This window comes from Corapipo altera, unplaced genomic scaffold, assembly GCF_003945725.1.
Source record: "Corapipo altera isolate COAL_440 unplaced genomic scaffold, ASM394572v1 69, whole genome shotgun sequence".
Taxonomy (NCBI): Eukaryota; Metazoa; Chordata; class Aves; order Passeriformes; family Pipridae; genus Corapipo; species Corapipo altera.
This window is the reverse complement of record NW_020884908.1, coordinates 400,041-421,801: the sequence shown is the minus strand read 5'-3', so window position 1 is coordinate 421,801 and position 21,761 is coordinate 400,041. Positions and strand designations below refer to the sequence as shown.

Sequence of the window (21,761 nt, the reverse complement as noted above, 5' to 3'; positions counted from 1 at the left end):
AATTCAGTATCTCCAAATAGTGGAGTCTGGTGGATATTTATATAATATCCTGCTTACAGAGATCTATATTTCCCTTTTCCACATACACACTCTCTTTTGAAATAGGTATTTTAAAGTTTTTACACCAGAATAAATGTAAGACACTGAATAATAATGAGTAAAAGTTTCTCAATGTACATGAGATGAATATTAGCGAGTTATATGGATGCAAAAATCATAACAAATTTGACAAGTTTTAGTCTGTTCAGAACGCATGGAGGATGTAGCATCAGATATTTCAAACTAGACACTATTTGCAATTGTGTTATTTTCCCACAGGCAGGAGCAGGGAATTTAATTGAACCATTAATCAACTAAACCTAGCTATCATTCTTATTGCTGATTTGGAATTATTGTATTTATTGCTTCTACAGCAAATAACTATTTCACCTACTGTTTCAAAAGCTTCAAAGCTTTTGCACTCAAAGAACAGTGTCAAAGTAGACAATCTTTCTTTCTAAATGCACGATTTGGGGCTGCAAATACTGTGAACCTTTACCTTGTATCACAAATACATGATCATTCAACAAGCTTGCTTGACTTACCGAGCAGTCTTAATCAGGATGTGTAGCTCTGAACAGAGGGGGAGGCTTGAGCTGATTTAACACCTCCCAAAACAAAGTTCTCTTACACACTATAGCAATACATAGTTCTCATATACTAATTACTTACACTAAGTATAAAAAGTTGAAATCAGGTACACATTTATATTGACTCTACAAAATAATATCACTTCTAGACTCAAGCTTGTTCTAAAGCAACAGGACTCTTATCTGAACAAAATATCTTTTTAAAAACTTCTACTTGAATGTCTTTTCTCAAATAAGTAGCATTTCACAAAAGCTATTGGGCAGATTTTCAGCTTGGTAGAGCAGCACAGCATTGCAGAATTCAACAGACCTTTAGCCATTCCAACCAATTAAGAAACTATAATCAGCATTTCAAAAGATATGCACAGGCACCTCAGGCATGTCTCTCACCTAAAGGAACCAGGGTTGCTCTTTTTTTTCTTTTTTAAACAGGTAACATGTTACACTGTAAAATATTCTCTCTCTCTATATATATATAATCTCTTCACACACAGAGGCCACTACAATTGCAAAAATTCAAAATGATATCTTACCAAGACTGAACTCCAGCTTTGGCTCATTTGCAATTCTCTGAATACCTTTAAACATTAAGGAAAAAAGAAATTAGAAATAATTTGATTTCCATGTCTTACCTTTTAATACATAGTAAAGCTTTCATATGCCTCTACCTACCTGCCATTGCCACTCAAGTAATATTTTATGTTACAAACTTACAGTGAAAAAGAACTTTGCATGAAATATTTGCCTGAAAAAAAAAAAAAGACTACTTTTGAAGACTTTTCTTTTTAACAGAAACTTTCTGTTGCTGGGAAGAGAAACTGATTAAAAAAAATCCAGCCTTTCATGGATGGATACTTGTAAGATCTTCAATCACAATAACTAAGTATATACTGTTGGGAAAATATTAAATCTAACAAATAATTTTTAAGTAGGTATGTCATCACATTAAAAACCAAAACCCATGTTGTGTGAAAGTATGTAAATCAGGTTATTATAGTAAAATATAACCACTTTATTGACCTACAAACAAACTGTAAAGTAACAAAACCAACTTCTCTTTGTTAGAAAATAAGCACACTAATTCCTTTCCTAATATACCAAGGACAAAACCAACATTCTAATCCATTGTGAAATAATGTTCTGTTGCATCTTTTACTGCAAAGGACAATATTTTCTTCTTGTCCTAGAATAAAGGAGTGAACAACAGAGCTGCAGCAAGAGAAAAGGGAGGGAAGAAGGGAAGGAAGGGTAAATAACACTGTGTTGTTCACCTGCTGCAGAAAGTAATTGGACCACAACTTCAATGAAGTTTGTAGAAATTAAACTGTGTCTTGTTGACGTTTATGTATTGTCTCCAGTGAACAGTATTAAGTATTTGTCAGTATTGAAGAACTTGGTCAGACGGGAAGGACCAAACTGGTCTATGAACTGGAACAAGATTTTTATTTAAAAAAACCCCACACAATCACAAAAACAAACCACAAAGAAATAAAGCCCCAAATTTATAACTGTGTTTGCTCCATGCAAACTTGATGTTTCTGAATAAGTGTAGCTTCACACTGTTCTCATTACTGTAGCTAATCATTCGCATCTGTGCCAGAAAAATTACAGTTGCAGAGTTTAGAAAGGTCAGAAAAAAATAACAAAAAAGATTTATATTTTTTTTCAAATGAAGTTACAGCAAATTTCTGGGTTGAATTCTCCCACTAGCATATTACCTGAAACAGCTTTAGGAATATGCTGGATATAGAGTTGATTAAGTGACTGGGCAACTGAAATACAGTCTCTAGACCCCTGTGCACTAAATACAACTCAACATATGGCTACTTGCATTCAAATCCCCTGAGTGCTTTTATATCACAAAGAACAAATCTGTGATACTAATTTAAGTATCACTAAAACTTTATACATTTATCAAAGTTATCAAACTACATTTTAAACAGTAGTCCATATGTTCATGTAGGACATAAAAGAGGAAAAAATATTTCTAAATCTTATGAAGAAAACAGGTTAGAGAGGAAAAGCCAGAAACATAGTAACCACACATTCCTCCCCCTGAAGGTTATCTGTATAACCCAAAATATATCAGGTAAAACCATTTAAAGGCAATTTTCATCAGTTTACTTCCTCTACAACTGCACTTTGACAAGCAAGAAGTTAAACAGCACTACATACCCTGCTTGAGACACAATCTGTGCCACTACAGAGACTGGGTCATTTCTATTGTACCACTCCACAGAATGAGCACACGCACTTACTCGTAAACTGGGGCTCTCCTAGGCTGTCTGCTTGGGATGGAGGGAGAAACTGCCGTGCTTCATCTGCTGATCTCTCCTCTTTGATTTCCATGATCAACCTCCGGAGCTGCTGAATTTTATGCCGCAAAACTTCCCAGTTTGCCTCTCCCAGTGCCACAGCCCAAGACTCACAATCCGGCTTCGATGCAGCTTCGAGGTAAAGATCCGGCTCTCCACTCTGAAACTCTGCACTCAGAAAACATAAACATAGTTTTAAGGATTCAAAGGAGGGATCATGAACATATCGATGTCACATACAACTGAAACCACGACATATACATTTCTTTCCATGGTCACAGAACAACACATCCCCATCCATCTCTTGAGTCAAACTCCAGTTCCTTCAGACTTGGGCAGTACTAAACCTATCCACAGAGTGGTTCCAAAAGCAATTAATTCCAAAAGCTAAACAGGTGGCAGAATCAAACCAAAATGGGAAATCCTTTTTCAGCACAGCAGCCTAGCAGGCAGTCTCAGAGCTGCTAACTTGAAAAAGAATTTGATTTAGCAGGGACAGCAGACACGGTTCTGACAGAGAGTGGGATTCACCAGAATGAATGTGTCCACCATTTCTTCTATTAGAGATTTTCACTGTGCTCAGCCTCTCATTCATCCTTGCCAGAATACAGATCACCAACACATGCAGATAATTTAGCACGACATAACTCCTATGTGAAGACTCAACAGGTTGTATGTGGGAGCTTCTGACCTCCTTACTATCCACATGTCATTTACCATTCTGCCTGAAGTCTAATTGTTGAATAATCAAATTTTCTAAGAACAAAAGAAGAAAAGGTGGGTGGGGGGAGGGAAGCTGAAGCTCCCAAGGAATCCAGGTAAGTAGCAAGGGTTGGTCATTTGATTAAGATTAGCACAAGAAGAAAAAACACCTCTTAGGCATTTAAAATTCTGTGGTATAGCAGGCTTCACAGTCACAAATTCAATGTGACATTTACTGCAACACACACTGAGAAGAGCAAACTGGAAAAGAAAGAAAAATCAATGCTTCTTTAAAAGAAGTTACCAGCTAATTTAGAAACATAAAACTCTATAAAACACCTGTGCTATTGCATTAATAAGGATTGAAGTACTTGGTTGGACACCAAAATCATTCTGACCTAAATAAGATATATATCATATTACTGGGTGAAAAAGAACACTTAAATGTTTTCATACCTAGTTCAAAAATGCAAACAACATAGAAAAGTTCTTTTCAATACAATGTAAACTTAAATTCCTTTTACTAACTTGTGTATCTAACCTTGGGCACTTGCACACATGTTATTCTAGACCTGTTTGCACTTCATAAACTGAGCATCTGCCAGTTACAATTAACTCTGCTTTTATTGTTACGGAGGGAACAAAAGATGAAACCTCAAGTCTGGAGGCCTCTTAAAACTGTACACAAATTCCCGTGGAGGTGGGACAAGTGGTTTTTTCTGGGCTGGATCTAAGGAAATGTAACTGTGGTTGCAGATGCTGCTAAAAATGCTGGATAATATATAGCAGTGGGACTATGGATTTCATGAAGAAAGACAGGAAAGAAGAGGAGAAAGTGAGGGAACACCTTTCTGGCTTCAGGGGCAATTGAAAGAGCTAAGAGGGATTTAAACTCTTGCCTCTAGTCCTGGCTCAGTCAGAAAAATAAGGTATTCAATTCTTGAGAGAAGAATATTCAAAATATGAGGGAGATGTAAATGTTCATCAGGTCCTTGTTTACACAAAGAGGTCCATACTTGAGTGACCAAACCCGAACAAGCTGAGCTTTACTGCTTGTCAAAGATGACCATAGAGACATAGTGTGATCTGGTACTGCATCTGAGCCATGAGGGCAGTGACCTTCAGAAAGCTCCTAATTAAAAAAGCTGATAACTTTGCTGTTGCTCTGGTAAGATCTGCAACAGCAGTGGTCTACACCTTTCTGTCACTGACATAAATTATTCAAAAGTTCTTTTATTTCATAGTATTTTGGAGCTACCAGTGGGAAAATAATGAAAGGAAAGCCATGTAATCAACCAGCATCAAGATCAAAATTAACTAGCATTCTAATTAAAAATAAACTAAAACAAAACTGACACCTGATTCTACCATTCAGCCTTTAAAAGCACAGACAATTTTAATAAAAGCAGTTTAGATATCCAAGATACCTTCGTGAAGGAAAGACTGTCAGAAAGACAAGCCAATACTTAACAATCAAAATACAAATATATCAAGGTGCTCTTTTCATTTTAGCTCTTTATCTTTAAATGTAAATAGGAACAGTGATCTTGCCTTGAAATATCCTACCGCTAGCTAGATAAAAAAACATCTGCTTTGGGAGGAAATCAATGTTTTGCAATTGAAATCATGCTATTTATATTTACCTCTTAGCTGTGAAAATCAGACTGCCAAGCACAAAAGGCATACTGAACCACCATTAATATGCATGCAACCAGAAATGGATAGTGAAATGCAGTAGGAGTGGGCATAATTCACTGTATTCTGATCAAACAGGTGCCAGTTTTGAGATGTGGAAATTCATTCTAAACTATCACTTGAAAACACTACAGTCTGCTATATTTAGATCTTTGGAGTACTCTGACAGATAAGTTAAATTCTGAAAAGCATATGAAAATGGCTGAAAAATACTCACCACTGCAAATGTGGAAAGTTTTATTCTGCAGATCCAAGAGTAGGTAAATTATCTATTTCCCCTACTGTTTCAAAGCATGTAATCACAAAATGGTTTAGGTTGGAAGGGACCTTAAACATCATCTAGTTCCAATCCCTTGCCATAGGCAGGGACACTTCCCACTAGACCAGGTTGCTCAGAGCCCCATTCCAACCTGGTCTTGACCACTTCCAGCGAAACGGGCCAGCCACAACTTCTCTGGGCAACCTGGGCCAGTGTCTCACCACCCTCACAGTAACAATTTTCTTCCTAATATCTAACCTAAACCTGCCCTCTTTCAGTTTAAAGCCATTATCCCTCGTCCTATCAGTACATGCCCTTGTAAAAAGTCCCTCTCCACCTCTCCTGTAGATCCCCCGTTAGGTACTGAACAGTTTATGTACAAAAAGTTGACATGACAGAAGAACCACAATGTGAAAAACACACACTGGCAAAAAAGCCTGTTGCAATGAAGGAGCACACAGGTTTATTTATATAATAAAGATCATCACCTCTTTTCTCTCTGTTGATGGCTATTATTTTACATCAGCTGCATACATTAAGCCCTAACAAGCTCAGATACTTAATTCCAAGTTTCAGTAGGGAGGTAAAACTTAGCTGACACGAATCTTTCTGAAATTAATGGACCCATAAATGTAAGCAAGGCCTCAAATGAATGGTAGACATATCAGAAGAATTATAACTAAATAAAGAATAACTAACTAAACAATTATTACTACATGGTTAATTAATTATATTAAATTGTTGATATTTCAAGAAATACTAGATATATTAAAACATAAAAATATAATTAATGAAACTAAATGCAGTAGTATTTCATAGGTGGACAAAAGCACTTTATACTTTACAATTAAGAAGTTACTGCAGAAAATAGAGGTACACAATCTCCAGAAAGTTAAACACAATGGTTTTCTTTGCAAAACAAGCAAAGAAAACTAGTCCTAAATTCAAAGGAAAATTATATATCATTCTATATTTGTCTCTTTTTCGTCTTGAACTGAAGCTCAGCTTAGCTGGGCAGGAGTGCTGCTTTACAGTGACATTATGGAAATCTAATGTGGTCCAATGGCTTTACTGCTTCAGACACCCTCTGAAGTGCTAAGCACCTTGCAAACAGGTGCTTAGCAGCCCTTCCAGCGGCTTGTCCACCTTGCTGCCCCTCCTTATTTCATTATCAGAGACTCAGTTGGAGGCAAGACCTGAAGAAGCAGTGAAAAGCAAATATATCTGTTCACAGAACTTTTTCTGAACAGGACTCTGTTCAGAACAGGACTCTGTTCAGAAACAATTCTTTTACTGAAGTGTGATCTCAACAAGACTTTCTCCCACAGAAGTCAGCATGGAAAGTTATGGTCCCACAGGACTTCACAGCAGCTCAAACAAAGAACTCAAGGCCCCTGCTCAAACAGGACTGCTGTCAAATAAGGGAATAGCACAAAGAGAAGCTTACATCCCCAGTAGCACTGGAAAGCCTTTTCTACTCTAACCCAAGTGCCTAAAATCAAAAATGTATTTTCATGCTAGTTCCATCATCCACAGATAACTTTTCCTTCTTCCCATTATTTCATAAAAAACCCTAAATTTTCCAAGTTTCTCAATTTAACAATATCAGTTGCCCCTTTTGCTCTAAGTACTTTGACATTACAGTTGTTTTAAAAATGAAAACAAATTTCTTGTTCAAAATATCTCAATGATGTACCTCTTTTTAAAATGTACTTTATTGTAACTTTAATCACAATCTCTTAAACAGAAACTGAGGTTTCAGTGAATTCAGAAATAATGGAGTCACCAAAAAAACGTTTAGGCAGTTATTGGAGATGACTCTTATCTTTCAAAAGACTGCAATTTAATGGAAAGGCTTTCAAAATAAAAACATAATAAAATAAACATTTCCGCAGGGTAGGGGGAAAACACTGGTTTTACAGCTTTTTCACTGATTAATCTTCATTTTTTCTTAAAAAGTTTTTATTGGTTTATTTTACTAAACATGCAAAAGTGACAGGAAGATTGGTACTCCCTGGCTTGCTTTATTTTCCTTCATAAGAGTTATAAGCATAACATCATGTTGAACCGAGCAAAAAAAGAAGTTACCGGGATTATTTAAATTGAAAAAAAAAAAAACCATACAAAGCACATGGTCAATGTCCAGGATGACAGCCTGGACTTTTCTAGAAGTGCACTACTTTTCCTCTTATGCCAATATGCAAAGTAAGAGAGTTCAAAAAGGTTAAAGGTTGTCTGGCTCTTTTCACACACACCAGCAGAAAAGTAATTCTCACTTGCTAGCTCAGCAGAGGAAAATGGTTAAGAATATCAGTGAGTCACTGGCACTCTAAAATATAAAGCACCATCGGAGCTAACCACCATATGCTGTAACAAAAGTAGAATGGAAGCTTTGATACGTAAATTATATCCGCAGGATATTTCTAATACAGACATCAGAGGCTTTTAATTCACAAAGCCGTCTGAATTCTATATGCTGATGCATTTCATGTTCAAATTAGTGGTGATGAAATCATCCCATGGTTACTCATGATGCTATGTTAATCTTCCTTTGGAAGTTAAATTTTCAATCAAAGATAAAAAATTTAATTAAAATTTTTATCTTCAGTGATTTTTTTTTTTTTTTTAAAATTTTGCATTGCTGGAATGAACTTATATAAGATACCATTATAACCTCCATTTAAGTCCCCACAGAACCTCACCAAGAGTCTGAATAGTTGAAATTAATACAGCATGGTACCTTAGGTTGACTTCTGCAGTACAATACTTTGTTTCTTTTAATACCTGTTGGCTTTCACACATACCAGATTGCTTCTGCCCTTTCATCACATACCTCATCTATGCTGGAAGCAATGCAAACCACACAAATATTCGAATACCACAGTGATATCTCAGGACCCCTGAACAGAAACACCGTAGCATTCACCAAAAACACTAAGTGCGGCCTTTGCAAAGCAGGGGACTCCTTTCCTGAAATAACTAGATCATATCTCTAGCTAGACCATCAGTTTGCCTTAAAAAAGGCAGGATTCAGAGATCTTGATTCTCTGCATACATCGGCAAGGGCAACCTTTGCATATGCCTCAGTTATTCCATCTCTAAAACAGGGAGTGATACCTGCCTGCCTCTGCAAGCCACTGCTATTGAGAGAAAAAGCTCCAGGTTAAGTGGCTTGCATAGTACAAATGGCAAAAGGGAATGCTTACTGTCTTAAGGATATTCCCACATACAGGCCTTTTTTTTCCCCCCGATTTACTGCAATGTATTTTAGATGACTGTGACCTTTATCGAAAGCTCTGTCTTCTTCCTCTGTTCCTTGCCTCCCTCCCCTCATTCTTCACCAGCCCCGCCTGGATGTTACAGCTCTTACCTCCCTAGCTCTCACCAAGGGACCACACACGGTAATGCAGTTAATACCATCTTTCAGGAATCTCTTTTCCTGAAACACAGAAGGCAGCCCTTGCATGATGTCTCTCACATCTGCTTTTGTTTCACTGTGCCTGCATCCCTTGGGTACATTCCCAATTTTGTGTTGTCCAGTGCCACACGGAGGAAAGGGAGGCAGAGTTCTTTGGTCTCACCCACATGAGGCTCTATACAACACAGTGGTCAACCTCAGGCTGTTCTTGGGAGCAGCTCAAACATCCAGCCATGCAGCTCCTGTTCCCTATTCCAGGGAAACATAACAGTGACCAAAAAATTACCAACATTCTATTCCTGATTGACTATCTTATTGGCTCTTTGTCCTTCTGCTCAAACACTGACTCCTCGGGAAGTGGGCAAAACACACTTAGATGCCTGATGCAAACTAACCTGGGTGTGTTGGCCTTGGCCAGCTCCAGCCACCCACCTCACTGCTCACTCACTGCCTCTCTTCAACAGGGCTGAGGGAGAAAAGAAGAGGCAGCTCATGGGTCGAGATAAAGAGGGGGAGATCACTTACCCATTTCCATCATTGGCAAAACAGACTCATCTTCTGGGAAAAATAATTTATTGCAAATTAAAAGAGGAGAAACAAATACCTTTTCACTCCTCCACTCCTCCCTTTTACCCAGGCCCAACTTCACCCCCAACTCCTCTCTGCCTTCCCCACACCCCAGGCAGTATGGAGGTTTGAAGGCTGGGGCAATATGGTCAGAGCTCCTCTCAGCTCTTCCCTCCTCCTCCTCACACTTTACTTCTGGCTGCAGCGTGTTCTCTCCACAGGCAGCAGGGAAGTACCTGCTCCACTGGGATCTCTCCAGGAGAACCTCTGCTGGGGTGCCTGGAGCACCTCTTCCCCACCTCCTGGTTTCAGGAGTGAATCACACCCATGTGAACTGCCTCGTTCAATCAGATCCTCTTCACACCAGTGTCTGACCTGTCCTGCTAATGGTGACCCATTCACATTACAAGGGCATTTAAGCCATCAGCCACATACGGACTGAAAGTTCACCTAACAAATCCTTCTGTTTCCTTTCAAGGTCCACTTGGAAACCTTCTGAGCTAGGCTGCTTTTTTGGGAGCACTACGCTTGAAGCACTGAGAGGATTAGCTGGTCTGACTGCCTGACCTCTTCTGTCTTCCCCTTATGTTTCAGAGCCCACAGTGCCGAGGTGATCTTCAGCTCCACAGTATGTTCCATGAAAATGTCCTTATTTTTCCCTCCATGTTTACTCCAGTGACCTTTATTACTTTCTCTTCCTAGATATCTCAGCCACACCACAAGGTAATCTAACAGATCAACTCTGTCTCTTTTCCTGGAGCTTCTGCTGTGCGCTGGCAGAGCTCTCCTCCATCAGTTCCCCAAGGAATTTGACACTGAGAGCAGGTATGTCCTCCTATTCTGCTTCCACCTGAATCCTTTGAAGTCCCAGATACACATTCTATAGCTGGTTTTGGTTCCCAATAGCCCATGAATCTCTTCTTCTGACAACGCAGTTAGCTTTTCACAGTCAAAGCCCCCACTGAGAAAGATCTCTTCCCAGTTCCTGAGTTTTGATTTTCTCCCCCATTTTGTCTTCTGAATTTTATTCTATCCTACAGTACATGGATTATTATTTCACTTCTTTGGTATTTTATCTTCATTCAGCACACAGTATATCATCTTCATTTGTCTTCAGTTTTGTTCTAATACCTCCTAATAGTCTGGCTTTCTTTTCCCATCCAACAAATCATCAGCCAAGTCGTTGTCCTTGTTCTCCAGCATGGGAAAATTGCCAAGTTTGAAAAACATTTCTCCTCTACCTGTCTGTCTCTATCTCTGTTAGGTCGTGCCCCAGGCATTCATTCTTGTTGGCTCTACTTACCTGAAGTTTTCTGTACTGTTTTTTCTTCTTTAGTATGTTTTTAGAGGCTGGTTAGAATGCTACCCTTACCTCTGGTGACTACTGACACACTACTGACCTTCAAAAACCTTGTTTTGGGAAGTTTGTGTCTCAGCTAGCAATTTCTGTTCCTAACTATGCAAGCATATTTCTTCCTGCACACATATTCACAGTCTCTTTTTTCTCCACAGGCAGCCTGAAGTGCTTACTCAGTATTCATTGTTGTCTACTTGCACAGCTTTTGGGCTTAAAATCTGCCAGTCTCGCTGCCACAGAAACCGTCCTGTTTGCAGGCTTCAAAGCTAATTGAAGGAGTCCTGTCAGCAATTACAGCTGTATTCTGGGTTCAGTTCAGTAGCATTATGTCCAAGTACTGTAAAAGAAATGCCACAAGGGAACTGACAGGACTGTATTTATACTCATAAAGTTGATTATTCTATGAATGGACTCATTGAGGGCACAATTAGAAAAGTCTCAATTTGAGAGTCAAGGGTAAACATTTGGCTCTTATAGTCAGGCAAAGTAATGCTTCCAAATCCAGAAAGCAGTCTTGTTTGATGCAGTGCCTCAACAGCAGGCACAAAACATTTCATTACCTACAGAAGATGCAGGATTTGAGCTATTCCCCAGAATACTACCCAGAAAAGGATCAAATCCACAATTTTAAGTCCTACCTTCTCAAACGTGACCAACCACTAAGAATCACAATCAGGTGAGGCCAAAAATGAGGATAATTAATGTAATGTTTCCGTTGAAGTGGGCTGGAGATTTTGGTGAGTATAAAAATAGCTGATAGGAACCTCTATTAAGCATAAAGGTGGTCATCAAGCCCACAGAGGCAGCATAACTTTTTTTACATCTGGTCTTAGACCACCACAGCTAACAGTAAATAGCAAATTGACCTAAGGACTTGAAGACTCTGCATGGTATTTGCAAGAATCCATGTCAAAAAATTTCTAACACAATCGCTATTTGAGATGTTCCTGCAGAGAAAACTCTAAGTCAGCATTTTCTCCAAATAAATTCTTTCCCCTAAAGCAAGGATTCTGGCTTCTATGAAATAGCTATTTTTATTACTGTTTTAAACAATTTTAAAAATGAAGAGTTGATAAAAAGTGAGAAAAACAGGAAACTGCTCATTTAATAGGGAGTTTAGCAATGATTAATCATTGAAGAATGAGATGAATTGGCTATGCATCAGCATAAACATAAGCCCCATATTGTACAAAATATGTGACAAAACAAAACCTCAAACTTCTATTTATTGTCAAAGGAAAAAGATGACATGACTTTCACTTGATTTTAGAAAAACAATAGCTTTTAGGAGTTTCTTTTTAGACATGAATTCAGAGACCATCAGTATTTATACGTATGCATCGAACAGACAACAGGATACACTTTATCTAAGTTTTTAGCAAAATTTCAATGCCTGGGTGGTTGGTGGGGTTTATTGTAATTTTTGTTGTCAGAAATAAAAGATTCACACTGAACACATTGAGCTATGCCTTACTTACTGAGAACTATTGAAACATCTGCTTTACTCCTGAACTCCACAACCCAGCAGCGCTCCAGGATTACCACTTCAGAGGCATCAGAGCTCTGTGAGACAAAGATGACAAAATATTAGGATTTGGAACCTGACTGGGAAGTCCTTCTGTTTGGCTGTTCACAGCTGATGCAACATGTAGATACAAAGACAACAAAGCATAATAGTCACCAGGCAGATGGATACAGGCATTCTTTAATTACTAATCTGTGCCATCCTACTTCAGCTAGATGAGTTATAAAAGGAATAAATTGTTAGTAAAGACCATGCAGGAAAGTTCAAAAAGTAAATCAGTAGTTTTTTGGTTTTTTTCATACTTCGAGTATTCAAAAGTTTAGATGCCACTTCATTCCTAAGCAAGTCAGGCAAGCCCAACTTTTTTACTAATAAGGTTGAATTAAAAGTCAGATTCTATTCAAAGAGTAGGATATTTTTCAAGTGAACAAGATAACATGTAATCTTAGAGAAGGCATTTCTCTTCAATTTTTATTTGAAAGGGATTTCTTTATCTTCGCTCGAAATTTCGAATATGGTCTCTGGCTATGCAATTCAAATAACATTAAGTGATATGGACCCATTGCAGAGTGCAATAGGATACAAATTACCACTATCATTTTTTGTGAGTGCTTTGCAGAGAAGATGCAGACTCTTCTAGTTTAGTACGTGTGACTCATTTTTCAGAAGAGTGAAGCTATCAATCACTCCCTCGGAATTAATCCTTTTTCCCTTAAAACTTTTATCATCCTTTTTTATCCTTAATATCTTGTAACAAATAACCCTTTCGAACATGCACCCATTCATTCCCTTCATTCCAGGTTTCCAACACGAATGTCACAGAGTTCATTCTCTACTTCCGTGAGATTCCGCAGGGATTAATGTAGAATCCTATTTTAACATTCCTTCCTCAGGTGGTACTTTATTCCAAGTGATCCTAAAGATGAAAAATTTTTCATATTGTAGACCAATTTTACCAAAACCCTAAACTTTAGTTTCACATACCTGACACTCAATGAATTCATAAAACAGCTCATATTTATAACACTTGCCTAATATGCACAAGTTTTCTTGTCCACCCCTTTCTCTGCATTTACATTCTGTTATTTGGCCTGCTAGAAGCAGAAGTAAACTTTTTGCCAAGAGTTTCATGTTCATTTTCAAAGGGATGCGCTGACCCTGCATTTTCTCACAAAAGGACCCTTAACTTACCTAGTAATACCATGAACAAATGAGTGAAAATTTAATACACTAAGACTGTAAGGCTGACTAGCAACACAACGTGTAATACTTGAAAGTCTAACAATTATTTCCTTGAGAAAGTCTATATTTATTCACTCTCACCTTTTGCCACTTACTAAATGAATACTCCAAACCCGGTTATCAAAATACAAAACAACATCCAAAGGTAACAAGAGGTTAAAATAAAACAGAGGAGCGTGAAAAAGAAGTACATTATGTTATATCGAAATGTGCCAGAAGTCAAGAGAGAAGCTGTAGTAGGCTAGGAAAAAGCAAGCGCACTTCTCTAGAAACCACTTGTAAATTGATTTCTTTGAAATATTATTCAGGTTGGGCTGGTCTAAAAGGAGTGTATTGTCATGTAGATTGAAAAAAAAAAAACCAGCTAACTGATTTTTTTTTTTTTAAGAGAGAAAAGGAAAAGTAGTGAAACAACATAGTAAATTTTGGGAGAAATACAAGTGCTACTTTGGGAACTTTTTAATTTATAGAATCCAGCAAGTTAAGCATACATGGTAACTCAGGAGACTCTCAGGTGCTGTCAAGTCAGGTGTTCTTTGAGGTTCTACCAAGGAAAGCAAAATACAAGTCTTTATGAGCAACAGCTAAAGTCAGTTTGGGAAAATAAGCAAAAGTAGTCCAAAAACCAAACCAGAGACTAATTAAGAAGAGTTCTCCACTATCAACAATGATGCTGGTAACTATTTTAATTCTTTAGATTTTGAAGCACCTACATAACCTCCCAGATAAACCTCACTTGAAAAAGTGTATAATGCAGCCTGAAGTTAACAAAGGTTTGAGACCATTTAAGACTTATCTGTGAATATAAAAAACCTCTTACACCAGCTCTCTCAAAAAAAAAAAAAAAAAAGTCGAATGATTCTTAACACCTTTTCCACTTTCCATCCCTGGAGAAAATGGTTCTTCTGATGATATTAACGCTCCACAGATGAAACACATAAACGTGAGAAGTCTCCAGACTTAACATTTCCTCCAAAACATACATCTGTGGTAAGTGAAAGCCCCTCACTAGATAAAGAAATGCAACTCGCTGTTGGTGTGGCTTTCAGGTAAGTCAGGTGTTCACAAAGGCCAGGAATGAAGAAGCACAGCTTCCATATAGTTTGCTATAGCTGCCAAGACTTAAAGAGTTCATGTTTTGATCTGTATATGATAGACATAACAAATGCAAATTGGCAAGGGGTTAGCAAAAATAGCCTTCAAATAATTAACAAGAATTTGTGTCAGCCCAGTTTTTCTCACAATGCAGTTGATATGTAACACTATCTACAAACACGAGAGAGTAAGATTTCAAGCTCTCTGTGTTTTAAGACAGCAGATGCTGCAGCACAAGAGCCTCTTTTTATAGACAAGTTACTCTACTCCCTGCACCAGTGGAAGCTGGAATGAAGCAATGTTGCAACTTCAATGAATCTGAGTGCTTTTCCAAGATACACAATCAAGAGCAGTGATCAGAGGACGTACATTTCTTTTTTCTGTATGTGAGAGGGAACAAGAAGGGAAACAAGACAAAGGGATGAAAGAGCATAGGGCTGCCAGAAAATAAAGCACATGTTGCTGCAAAACATTTCCTACATCCTGACACAAACCTGAAGAAAAATACCTTCAGGATTACTATTATGGTAGACTTTTCATCATTTAGATGAGCTATGCTATGCTCTGTCACACAAAAAGCTAACAAGAAATTTACTTACAAATGAAATGACAAAACTGTAATCAAGGAAACCATTATGCATATCTGATAGAGGATCAGCTTCGTTTTTCAATACCTGAAGAGATCAAAAATTTCTCTCATTTCAAGTGCACAACATGAGCTCATCTGGACTAGTTCTTATTTTATTTTTTTCTAGGTTTTATTTTAATAAAAGAGCAAATTCAAATGATTTGGTCTTTATGCATGGAAAATAGGATCAAAATCAGATCTGTAATACTGTGTGAAGACCTAATATATTGGGGGTTTTTTCTTCCTGCCATTGGTACTCTTGGATAATTGTTTTAAAAACTTACTAGATCAATCCAAATGCCAAACAGCAACTAGACCTTGAACTATTACATCTTTCTCTAAATACTGACAAGGTCTACAGGCACAGCACCACCCTGCAGGACCTGGAAATTATTTTAAAACACTGATTTGAGGAGGCAATTCAACGATTCATATATCTGAATTAAAATATCACAATGAAACTGCTCAGGAAGAGTCCCCAAATCTAGAATTAGCAGAAACCTTTTCAATTCACTTTGCCAAATGATTGGCCAAGCTTGGCTGTCAGGATGGTGGTGTAAAACTATGGTACAACAGTAGTAAGTCCATGACTGTCTGCTGTAATTCATGAGTTTCAGAGCGCTGAAGACACCCCTGTTTCTGTGGAGTCCATGTCTAAAGCTGAAGAGACGTTCACACATATGAACAGGTGTCTGCTAACTGCATATTCACCCCTACATAACTGTACATATCTCCTTTTGATATAAAGGAAGTTTAATTGTACCAAACTGACATCCATCATTCAAGAATGTAGCTCCAGATGCACAAATTGGAATTTGTGACTATCTTATTGCAGACTCCAGCCTGCAATGTTTCTTTGGACTGGGGAGAAAAAAAAAAGAAAAAAAAAGTTAAAAAAAAAAAGCTTTCAAAAAAATGAAAGCACTGGGAAAATTTTGAAATGTCAAAGAGAAGAGCACGTTTCAGCTATTTTTGCATTCCTGTAAATCTGACTTAATGTACCGTTGTGGGAGGGGGGGAAGAAGTGTGTCATCGTGAACTGGTTTTACAATAGGAGATTTGTTGCTGTAGGGAGGGAGGGGGGGAAATGTACTCCTAGGTATGGTATATCACATAAAGAACTAAACTGACAGTTAAAATTAGAAGTGACATTCCAACCAATTCCTCTGTGTTAAAACAGTTAGGCAGAAAAGTAAAGCCACAGCACTGGAGAGAGAACAAACACTACAGAAAGTAAAAACTCCTCTAATAAGACATCATTAAAACCCTCCACAGTCAACTGGGGGTGAGGGTGTGCATGTAGTGTGTGTGAATTTCACAGCTTATTTCTTTTAAAAGCATATTTTCACAAACTTGAAATAATTAAATCAAAAGCCTTATAGACTAGGGATGCTACATACACCAAACTACTTATGTTTTTTTCACATCAGTTATTTTCTGCCTGCATTTAAAATTATTCTTATGATTAAAAAGAGTTAAAGACAGAATTTTTACAGAAAGGTACCAAAACATATCTGAAACAGAAAAAATTATAGTCACATACACGTAACACAAAAGGCTATGCAGCACAACAACAAAAAAAAAAAAAAAAGAAAATACTTTCAAAATGCAAATGTTGATAATTGGTTTCAGTTCTTACTTGCTATTAAAGAAAATATTTGCAATAGAAGAGTTTGCCTGAAGGGACTGGTAGCAGCAAGTGAAGTTATTTTGAATCCACATCACCTCTCCCTCAAACTGCAAAGTCATCACTGTCCCCCACTTATTAGAAGACATATATAATGGAAGTCTTAGAGGAATAGATGGTGACTGAGGAAGCTTGAAAGACCAGGTATTTGGGCATCTGCAAGGCTGCTGTCAGTAACATACAGGCTAAGAGCCCACCTTGCAAGAATGGAAAGCAAAGTACCTGCTCCTCATGAGGGACCCGTCCTAGTTCAACCATGTGGCTACAAGCCATGTGTAAACCTGGTTCAGAAAATCTCAGTGCCTTCAGACTCCTACCCAAGGCTGACTTTTCCAGGAATAGAGCCAGAAGCCAGTGAATAGATGGGATGATGCAGACACCACCTCTCAGCATGCCTACAGTGTGACCAAAGGTCTGCAGCACACCACGGCATTCACAATAGCCCAGCACCAACCCAACCAGCTCTGACACCAACAGCAGCAAAGCCCTAATGGCATTAAAAATAGCACAAGCTGAACAACCTGCCTACGATCCCGAGTTTTTACAACTTCCCTGGTACTGGCAAATGAGCTAGTCAGGCTGATACTAGCTCAATAATGCAGGCATGTGCTCAGGTCATGCTTTTGACTACGTTATAAACATTACCACCTACATTTGCTATTTCAGCATTAGCGCAGACAAAGTTCATCGCTCCACAGATAAAGCACAGCATTTTTAAATATTCAACAAGAAAAAAAAAAGAACAGGAATTATCAGGGTAACATCATTCACAAACAGAAAAGTTAATATAGTCTTAAATTTATTTCAGTGTATTTCTACAGCAATATGTCCATCGCCAAATAGAGTAAAAAAACTCTTCTGATTTTGAGGTGTTAACAAAGGACTCCACAGCAATCACAAGCATATAATCTGCAGAATAAAAAACACCCCTTTAAATGCTAGCAATCAGTATTCAACGATCTGAAATCTCCTTTAATATTATATATTCTTCTTCCATAATAACATTGCCATCCTGTGTCTATTAAGTAACGCAAAGCCTACGACCCAAGCTGTGTGATAAGGAAAAATATGCTTGCTGGGCATCTGATGAGGTGCTTCAATTACTCCAGGCAAGCTATAACCTGGTAGTTCATTACAGTCACCTTTACAAACTGTCAGCTCACTGAAAGATACTCACATCATCTTTTACAAATAATGAGCTACCCACTGTGATTAATCCATCATGCAACACTACCCGATACCAACTTCAAGCTGACAATATAATACCACTAATCTGCATTCACCCTGGAAAATGTTGACTGACGTCACTAAATAACTTCTGCAGAACAGAAAACAACCTTTAATGGACTATTACCTTTAACAAATGTGAATACCTAACCAAAAGTAGTTTCTTTTTCAGTTTCAAAATGCATTTGTAATAATAATTTACAAATACACATTCCCTCAGTTTATTATTTCAGCTTAAAAATGAAAATCTCAAATTACCTTTTTCTACCAAAGTTAGTTATATATAGTTTAGACACTAATTAGTTAAGCTTTTCAAAGTTACATTCTGGTGCAAGACTCCAGTGATCTGTCACAACACATACCTCAGATAACACACTTTAAAAGAAAATGTTCCTGCTTTGTTCTACACTTTTTGGCAGTTATTTAAAATATGTGGTAATAATCTTTGCTCAGTTCCCAATATATTGCCTTTTTACTTCAAAAACGTTAAAATACCCTGACCACAGCTTTGCTCCCAAAGAGATTACGGTGATCCTGGGAATTCTGGGAATGCCTGAGCACATGCATACTTAACATAAAAATGACATACAATATTTCCAAGAGAACAGCTGTATCAGACCCAAGACCCATCATTCTGCCTACAAGTGACATAGGAAGTGTTCAAGGAAGAGAAAAAGCAGGGCAACCACGTGCAGTGCTCTTTCATTTCCCTGCTGTTTTCACATCAGGATTTTTCTTCAGATGCCTTTTCCAGTCACTAACTCTCAATGATACTCCTCTTTCCTGAGAGCACCTAGAATTTTTCCAACATGTTTACTCTCAGCATGTTATCAAAAGCAACTTCAGTATTTCCACTACCCACTCCAAGAAAAAACACCTTCTTTTGTCTGTTTGCAATCCAGTTCCCCCAGCTTCATTTAACATCACACTGGAAGAGGCAATAAACCATTAATCTTTACCTCCTTCAAGCTGTTAATGACTTTTCAGATTACTATCAGAGGTCGTCACCTCTTACACAGGCTGAAAAGTTTTATCTCCTTCACTCCTTGTCCTGAAAACTTAAATAGACCTTTCTCTGGAACCTTCACAGCTTCTCTATGTCCTGTGAGATGAGGGGAAATGAACTGTATGGTGGATCTTTACAGACAGAGTTCTCTGCTTTGTTCTCTCCTTTCCCAACATCTCCTAACATTCAATTTACTTTTTAGCCCCAACTCATCATCCACCTTCCCTTCTAATGGAAATGTAACTCTCTACAGATCTCATTCTGGGGCAGAGAGGCAGGAATTAGTGCAAAGCCCGTTATTTTGATGGGAAACTTTTGTTATTTTTCTTCACATGCAACTTCACACTTAAGGATGTTGATCTTTATCTGCCACTTTATCGCTAATTAGGTAGACTTCCATGGGCATTCTGCGCTTACTCACACTTGATCCCCCCCATCCTGACTATTCAGTGAGTTAGTATCAGACTTTCTCACCTCACTGCTTTCCTTCTGTTCACCACTTATGCAGATGTGACAGTACCAGGCTCAAGACAAATCCCTGCTGATGCACTCCACTGTAAGAACTGCCCAAGCAGTCACAGTTCCTAGACCTTATATTTTATTCAACTAGTCATTCTTGTAATAGGAGAGAGGAAGTCTAGTGATGGAGTGATCAACATTATTTGTATCAGAAGGTGAGAAAAACTATATTGAAAGGTAATCAAAGAATGTAAGTGTATCAAGTGAACAAATATAGTTGCTTATAGAACCATTTTGCCTGTGCTCTTGGAAGTGAAAGATGTTTTGAGGAATCATACAGATTTAAATGACGTGCAAACCGCATGTGCAATTATTCAAATACATTTCAGATACGAACATCACAACCGACAACACAAATTACAGCACAATATGGCATTTGAAAAATATTTCAAGTGCAGAGAAAAACAAGACCAAACTACGTTTCACTGGTTGGCCTCCAACAAGCAGGATGTTGTGCAAATTAACATGCAGAGAACTGTGTTTTATTTAAGACTTAGCTTCATGCAGCACAGAACTCCAAAAAGACAGCCTCGGGATAAAGCTTTTAACCCTTTGTGACAAAACACACTTTTTAACCTTTCTTACATTTTCCCGAAGAGAAAAAATCAATCCAAAATTCACTACATGGTATCAACCTTTCCCATAAACTTAGAATAAAAAATAGAAACAGAAACAATGCAAAAATTAAATTATTTGAAGATTTTTAATTATAAACCGTAAGTGCTAATATATCCAATGTATGCATTGTAAAGATAACTCCCGCTGTTCTGATTCCTTGGACATCTCACAGTGATGTTCACTTTTATTTGACAGCAAGCTATGATTCCCTCCCCAACCCCCCTGAGCTTTAATCTTCTTCACAGCACTTTCAAAAGAAGCAAACAGAATATTTTTCAGGATGCTCAAGACTTGCATGCTAAGAGATGGCTGTTGTGTGATTAGCTATAGTCCCTAAGAGGATCAGAAGAATTCTGATCAGCAGACCTGTAAATTTTCATCAGGCCTAATGTCAGCAAATACCATCTTCTAAACAGAGAACCAAATAAGGTAAGTATTTTAATTCTTTGTAAGCTTCTTCGTGTTAACTTCCTTGCTCCTCCTCCAGCATTTGGTTTTCCTCTCATCCCTTTTTTGCAACTAAAGAAATGGTGGCCCTCCAGACCACTCCCAAGCTCAAAGGGGCATAAGAAGATATGCCAGAGCAAGGTGTGCTCTGCCTTTAACCTGCATGGCTGTGTTCTTCGTAAGAGCAGCAGAATTAGGCCCTTGAAATACAGCAGATATGTATATGGAATATAATTTTTGAGGAAAAACAACACAAAGCCCCCAGACCACATTGAAAACTGAAGCCATTACAGCCATGGAAAGAAAAATGAGGGCTTTTTTTATTTCCCAGAAATAAAATTTTTTGCTCATATTCCCTTGCAACAAATAAGTCACTCAACATAAAAGGCAGAGTGAGCAATTCATGTGTGTGCACCCAGAGAAAAACCGCCTAGGTTATAAGCTCTCAATTTAGAAAGCTTTCATCATACTCTTTGAAATGAGAGAGACTTACTAAATCTCATCAATTTTAGTTTTAAAAAGAAATACGTTTCCCTTCCCTCCTGATTAACAACATTTTATTTCAGACATGATACTGGCTTTCTGGTCTTCAGGATTACATCTCAGGAACTCTCTCACCAAACAGGACCTAGGAAAGCATTCATAGTACAAACTGCAGAAGTTAGATGCTTGGGAATAAAGAGACAAACATTGTAAGCAGCAAGAATAATTTAGTCTGAATTATTTAGTCAAAATAAATATCAAAGAAAATGGTAGAATCTCACAAATATTAAACTCACTCCACTTTATTCTGATGAAGCAAATTTTTATATAGATTTTGGAAAC

General features: G+C 37.8%; 1 protein-coding gene across 16 annotated transcripts in view; it reads right to left on the bottom strand.

Annotated features, from left to right (window-relative positions):
- The window catches only part of INPP4B (inositol polyphosphate-4-phosphatase type II B), a 374,654-nt gene that overhangs the window by 195,599 nt on the left and 157,294 nt on the right, over window positions 1-21,761 (bottom strand). For 14 of the 16 annotated variants that reach the window (XM_027652901.1, XM_027652902.1, XM_027652903.1 and 11 more), the window contains 3 exons: window positions 12,421-12,505; window positions 2,888-3,112; window positions 1,163-1,207 (listed from right to left, as the gene is read on the bottom strand). In XM_027652901.1, coding sequence (XP_027508702.1) covers window positions 1,163-1,207; window positions 2,888-3,112; window positions 12,421-12,505 — 355 coding nt within the window. Of the gene's footprint in view, window positions 1-1,162; window positions 1,208-1,301; window positions 1,351-2,887; window positions 3,113-12,420; window positions 12,506-21,761 lie in introns of those variants that run through there. The other 2 variants (XM_027652913.1, XM_027652914.1) reach the window with 2 other exon arrangements.